The sequence below is a fragment of the Metopolophium dirhodum genome, chromosome 7 (genome assembly GCF_019925205.1).
Source record: "Metopolophium dirhodum isolate CAU chromosome 7, ASM1992520v1, whole genome shotgun sequence".
Taxonomy (NCBI): domain Eukaryota; kingdom Metazoa; phylum Arthropoda; class Insecta; order Hemiptera; family Aphididae; genus Metopolophium; species Metopolophium dirhodum.
The window spans coordinates 7,840,565-7,848,232 of NC_083566.1; the positions used below are offsets into that span (position 1 = coordinate 7,840,565).

Consider the following 7,668-nt stretch of genomic DNA (forward strand, 5'->3'; position numbering starts at 1 on the left):
TGGCCATATATATTAAGTTGTCTATATTAGTTTATTAATTATAATTCAAATATGTTTAATTCAAATTTAAAAAGCAGGTAAGTGGATGTCGCTCTGCTGTACAGTATGTTACAAATGGGTCAATGTATAATGGATTGTATTAAACTTGAATTCAATGATATAATATCATTGTATAAGAAAAACGGTTCTGAACGGAGACGGTTTGTCACTTTGTCAGTCCGGAATCCGGATATTTTATATTGGTTTTATTCATTATAGCCTGTAAGTTAAATTAATTGTATAATATTATTATTTTTTATTCGTTTCTATTCTATCCGTAAAAACTGATTGTTTCATTGCTAATGATAAAATTAAAACGATAAAAGGCACATATGTCCATGATGTGTCCGTGAAAACTGGGTACACTCAGTTACTTACATTACTCAGTACCCTATACATATTTCAGAAGTCTGTCTGCGGGATATAGATGACCCAATAGACTAGTTTCGTGTCTCGAAAACAGAATTCAAAAATATGTACTGAGTTATATGGGTAATTTAATTATAAAGTATACCCTGTCTTACGTACTTACATACGGTACAGGGAAGTCAAATGAGTCACTCCATAGTTCATGTACAAATTAACCGTTTATCGCTTACTTCATGAAGTTGTCAAATGGGTTCGATAACATTTGCAGTTTTAACCGGTTATATAATAATAATATTTTCCAAAATATATTAATAAGAAAAATAAACGCCACTGCAGAATACTGACGGCGACAAATGAGCCAATATATCCAAAGTATATAGTCAATATATATATATATTATATTATAAGAAGTCAGAATACCATACGATGTTTTTAAATGGAAACATGAACGTTCAACGCACAAGTGGCGCAATTTACGTCGTCTGTCTGTAGCTGGGCTACCGTTGTAAATATTATTATTAATTTTATTTGAGTATAATATATGGTCCATGCAGCGCCTGCAATAGTAGTATGCCAATGCGTGTCCGATGCAGTAGAATACTATATATTATTAATATATTGTGTATATATATACCTACTATACCTAGTACTTGGGTGACTCTGAGGAGGTCCCGATAACCGTGTGGTGTTCGATGTCGTTTCACACCTAAATACCTAATACAACCGCTCACACACATATCCGAGTAATAGCCCTCTTTAAATTGACCGAAATACGCGAGAAAATAACACTCTGTATATTATAATATTATACTGTATATAAATGTATAGGTATACCAATTTGGATTTTGTTTTCTCATATCTAATAGTATAAATGTATAATAAACTCGTTGTGTAATAATATTGAACGATTTATTCGTAAAAAACTAAACAATACATTAATTATACTATATATACAATATACATAATAATAACATAATAATAATAATAATAATAACAATACAATAATAATTAATAGCTAGTAGTAATAATACAATATTCTATAATGTCTTGTATTTACGTTATTTTTGTACATTAATTCACCGTATGAAAAACTGCGATAAATTTTATTGAAAACCAACTATGTATTTTAGTCGGTATTAAGTGTTCAGGACGTTCAGGTACCTACTATGTTAATGGTCGTCGCCGATTCCCAGCAGAGTTTTGATACTGAAATCGGTGAGACTTCCGTTTCGGACTGTGTCGGGGGACGCCACGGCGGCCACTGCGGCGGTGGCAGCAGTTCCGGTGGTCCCGGCGGAGGAGATCTGCGTGGCTATCGCCTGGTGCCGTTGGTATTGGTACCATTGACATTGCGCGTTCTTCCGGTGGCTGACTAACGTGCGCATTTGACAGAAGCCTTTGCCGCAGGATTCGCAAGAGAACGGTTTGTCCTTCATGTGTACGTATCTGTAGAAACAAGTGAGAATAACGTTAGAAAAAAAATATATGAAATGTAATATAAAATATAGGTAATTTTTAATAGCTAAACAATATGCTGTATGATATTATTATTTGATTAATATTCTATTATACCGTGTGACTTCCGTTATCGGCCGACGCCTTACATTTTATACGATAAACTATTTATTTTTTTCAGATCCCGTAACAAGCGTTTCGTAAAAAAAACACTGATTTGCCTACATATATATATTCTTGCGTATTGCATATAACACGCTGCGAACACGAGTTTCGAATTGAAATGAGAAAAAAAATTAAATTATGTCCTATATATATACAGCATTACAGCTACTGAAGTTAGGTATCGATGATCGTATGTATAATGTACGTATGCAGGATGACGTGCCAATATAAAACCAAAAATAGTGAAATAAACGTAATAAACTATATAATTTGAAAAATTTGATTGCATAGCACTAAATTACGTAACTATGTAAAACTTTATAGACAATGTACTGCGAAAATATATGTTGTCACAACATATATATGGTCAATTTACGTGTCACACTGTCACATAAGACATAGTTTAACATGTCTTATGTGACAACTGACGCATATACATATGCGTACGGACATAAGAGTGTAATGTTAGGCACAAGATTTTCGTACCCCCTTTATAAGTGCTTAAATAGGTTGATATTTTAGTTGCCTGCGGGGTACCTATAGTTACACACCCATGTGGTTTACCGATGTCGAGTGAATTTATGAACGAATATTTGTACACCAGTTAAATTTAATTTTAATTTTGTCTGCACTGCATTGAATATAATATTGTGTTTTCATTATTACTTGTGATCCCTGAGGTGGTCCTGTCTGCGGAACGCTTTGCCGCACACGTCACAGGGGTACGGACGCTCGTCAGTGTGGGTCCTGACGTGTATGAGCAGGTTGTACGACTTGCTAAACTCCCGGTCGCAGTACGTGCAGATGTACCGTTTCTTGGGCTTGCCGCCCGGCGTGGTTGCCGTCACTGCGGCCATCTGCTTCTGGACGTTCCTGGACAGGGCCACGGCCCGGGCGTAGCCCTCTATCTGGCCACCGGCAAACGCGCCAGGATGTCGCCGGAATCTCGCCCAGACCGCGTCCACGTACAGCGACGGGAAGTTGCAGTCGAGCAGACCTCCCGCACCGCCGAATCGGGCGGCGGCGAACTTCATCGATTCCCCTGTGGCCATCATGGTGACGATTGTATGTCCGTCTGCAAATAATTACCAACGCAACCGTTATAGCATAATAAGTTAAGTCAGAAAGCCTATACAAGAGTAGTCGTCAAATGTAGTTTGTCAAAAAACGAGTAGTACGTTTTAATATAACATGTAAGGCAGCTATAAATAACTGCACTATTCTACAGCTGCACGTATACTATATATATATATATATAAATGCAATATGACGGTAAGCTGGAAAGCGTCATACGAAATGGAAAATGAGTTCAAAAGTTTACACGGCGGTAAATCACCTGGATATATAATAATACTGTTGTATAACATTGACTATACGTCGGACGGATATGTAGTGGACAGTGGACACCGAGTTAACGTAGTTCAGACGGGAGAACGTTGGGATTTATAGGTGCGATGGTATACGTGATAGACATTTAAATACATGATGAACTTTAAGATATGTTTCAACGACCATATTATACTGTAAATAAAATTCGAAAAACAAGACTGACTTGAGCAGTGTACGTGCGCCTGAATTGACAGTCAATCGAACGACCATTGAAGTGGATCCGGTAAGCATGTTATAGGTGGATATTAGAAACTCCGCGTTAGGTTTATTATAGGTTAAAGATGCATGAAAGATAGAATAACTGCTGTGAAAGGCAGTAACAGATAGTACAGTTAAATGAACGAGAGGTCATTACTATTGGAGGGATGGTCTAAAAGTTCGAAACTATCTAAGTAAAAAATAAATATATTAAACGAGTAGGTATATAATATATATAATATATTAACATAGGTGCTATTACTGCTATGCGTTGCTATACCTAGTATACCTAATATAATAGTATAATTATTAATGTTATTGCAGGATATTCGTAATAATGATATTAATAATATAATATACAATCTTTTTTAAATACGACTTTTAAAGATTATTACTGTAATACTGTCGAACGAATAATGTATGTTTATTATGCTTTTATAAAATATTGTTTCATTTACCAGCTAAGCTCGATGTCAACATTTTTGTTATTGTAATAATCCCTGCAGATAGCCGTTTTTTGTACATACCTATTATACCAATAAACACTTTTTAAGTTGAATTCTTGAAAAAAGTCATGGGAGTTTTAAAGTTTAATGTTGATTGGTGGGTGGATCTATGTATATAGTTGAATGTCTAGTTGGCGGGCGGCCGTGAACGAGAACGAGAACACTTGATACAGGTACTCTGCACCTACCTATATAATATAATAATAACGATAGATATACTGCAGTAGTGCAGTGGAAGGTTCCGAAAACACCGGGAGGAGTTTCATTACTGCAGGGTTATTATCATATTTATTATATATTATATATGACATAGGTAGTTAAGTTTTCGATTTTAAACGACGAGCACCTTCAATAGAATAGTAGCCATGACTCACACCATGTGTATAATATATAATAGGGCCGTATTTTCGGGTACAGCAGTTTAATTTGATTATCGGGTTCTCGTTCGATATTATAGGTATAGGCGGGTAACTGTGTATTTTACACAGGAATAGGTCTCGGACTCGATGATGAACTAGTAGTTATATAGTATATATAAGTATTATGATGAGGCCCGTTATAAAATCGCACAAAACGTATATTTACTCAGATTCGATTATTAGGTATTATTTAAGTTGAGGTGAAAAATACATTGAATTTAATAAGCGTATGGTGCATCTATTACCGCTGTAAAACGCTTTATATTTAGGAATAAAAAAAACAATAAAACGGCACATAATATATTAGTATATTATTCAAACAGGCGATGTTTTGTTTTTTAAATATTTTAACAAATCATTAGGTATATTTTTTTTTTATTTCAAATAATATATTATTGTACCTATACATTTTATGTCGATTCTTATGTTAGAACGCAACTAGAATTGCTGATATTATATTATTTAATAAGCTTTATTATAATTATTGTTAAAATCATTAAATAATAATATATTAGGAGTTCGGAATCGATAACCTTAAGTATATCTTTATTATTATCGTTGTGTAGATTTATTTGAAAGATATAAAAAGTTAATGATTGGTCTTAATATTAATGTAATTTGACTAAAAAATAGGAGTTTTTCCAAAGTAATAAAGACGGTTGAGAATTAAAAAAACATTAGAAAATCATAACAATTTACCTTGGTTTCCTTGGTCCGGATTTTGTATGTTGTGTTACTACACAATACTCGGCCGGCGTCTGTATAAGTATATTATATGTAATTTTCCAAACGATTGTTGACAGTGAACGTATAATATAAAATAATTATATTATATTATGGTGCAGAACGTCGATGGATATATTGTGCGGTTGGCAGCTAGGGGATGCGATTGTCGACGGTCGATGGTGAGCGGTGGTCCGTTGTCGGGTGACTGACGATTGCGCCGCCGTGGGCCACCGCCACCGCTGCAGCCGATAAGGGTTGAAATCAGTGGAGGCGGCGAGGGTGGGTTCTTGCGGACGCGGCGCCCATTGGTCGCGAACGTCGGCGGCGGCGGCGGCGTTAAGATCCGTGAAATCTCTGTCGGTCCCCGCACGCCTATATATACCCCGAGCGTGGGGCGGTGTAGCGTACTTACGATCAGGACAATATATATTATATATATACACACACACATGTAAAAGGGAAATAATAATAAAAATCATCCCTATACATATGCGGCGGGTTTTTATATTATATTGTCAGGGCGCGACGAGACGTGCTTAATATAATATATATATACGGCGGTCTTTCGTTTAATGATACGGTTTTACGCCTCCACTTGTGTGTGTGTGTGTGAGTGTCATCCCCGGCCCGAGCCTGTAATTAAAAAAAAACCTGCCCGGGGCTGTTATTAAATAAAAAAATATATATACGCTTTATACAATGGTATAGCCCTCCGACGAGTACACTATAATGTGAGTACAATAATATTATAATACACGTAAACAAACGTTTTTACGCTCGTACGTGATGCATATATTATAATTTATAATATATATGTATGGCGATACATGGACGTATATGTGTGTGTGCGTGTGTAGCGTGTGCGGACAAACAATGGAAATACGATAGGTATAATATTACATAAATACTATACGTCATATTATAAGAGCGCATCAAAAGTCATGATTTGGATACGGCGACGAAATTGTTCCGAGTATAATATGGAGACAATACTATAATGGTAGAATAACAATAATAATATAATATGATATGGCCGCTTGTTCCGCGCAGGACAATAATAATATTATTATAATGACTGTATGGGTGCAGCGTAGGTGCCCATAATATTATATTACAAGTCTGCGTTGTAGTGAAATTTCATAAAAACAATTTGTTATAATATTGTACTGCAATGCATCATATTATTATAACATATTATTTATACGAACGTGTGATGAAAAGTGTATCGCCCTGACGCATTATGGGTAGGTATAGGTATACATGGTATGACAGGAAGATCAAAATAATATATATAACACGCGTTTCACCCATTGTATCTGTACGTAATATTGTTCGGACCACCGCGGTGCAGAGGAAATCATACTTCTACATAATATTATGATTTATGATATATATATATAAAGATATGCCCACGAATGTGAGAACGGAAAATACACATCGTAACATAATATAGTTTTCTTTACGATTGTCCAAGACTCGAACAAATGTATGATATTTTATACTTATCAAAAATTATTAGCGTAAACATTACACGATACGAGTAGACGTATACATCTCCGTTGCCTATAATCAAATCATAATATTTGTTCAAATTTAGATTATATTAATATAATTATTAAAAAACATTAAGTAATAAACGCGTCCATATAATATAAAAACCAACATAACGCTGTACATATATCTGCGCTCGCCGCACGTAATCGTATATTGACGGTCGCTCTGTTTGGAAAATTGTTTGGACGTATTCAGGTGGATACTAATATATTATCTAGACATCGATATTTATATTATTTGTATCATATAATATTATGTCCTAGTGGCTCGTGCGATGGTGAAGATGAATACCATCATATTGCCGGAAAAGGCTCTTTAGCCCCACAGCCGCATACTGCTCCGTCTAACTGGTCACCGAAATGTTGGGTATATATTCACATTGTTTGCATTTATATCATCGAGTTAATTACGTTATTATTATTGCTTTCTCTTCCGGTTTCACAAATACTACCTATTACCCGTATTTTGCCGGCAAAAAAAGTATGTATACAGTATACACACTCGTCGCTATTATATTATATTGTCAGTTTTTTTCATTTTTAACTTTGGCGCAAACCTAAAGCGCTAACACACACGCAATAATGGTTATGGTTATATAATTATTGGTACACAGTGCGCATACGACCTATAGGTGTATAAATTAAGGTACATTGTTGTATAGGCGGACAGTACCGCATTCGTCATAATTACCGCTCTAAATTGCGGTAATATTTCAACTCTGCGTCGCATATTGCAGTGTGATCATCGTATAATATTCGTATTAGCTATATATTGTTGTATGATCGTAGGTCATAATGTGTATTTTTCTCTTTACGCTTTTTAATGTTGTACGCAGTGTTACTCAACTA

The 7,668-nt window shown here is 35.2% G+C and overlaps 1 protein-coding gene across 1 annotated transcript; it reads right to left on the reverse strand.

The window, feature by feature from the left end:
- Positions 1–1,295: 1,295 nt before the first annotated feature.
- Positions 1,296–5,817, reverse strand: LOC132948887 (protein odd-skipped-like). The gene is made up of 3 exons (XM_061019569.1): positions 5,240–5,817; positions 2,695–3,103; positions 1,296–1,854 (listed from the first exon to the last, which is right to left on the reverse strand). Exons 2-3 carry the CDS (start codon positions 3,081–3,083, stop codon positions 1,578–1,580), a joined length of 666 nt encoding a protein of 221 aa, XP_060875552.1. The 5' UTR covers positions 3,084–3,103; positions 5,240–5,817; the 3' UTR covers positions 1,296–1,577.
- Between the last annotated feature and the right edge of the window lie 1,851 nt (positions 5,818–7,668).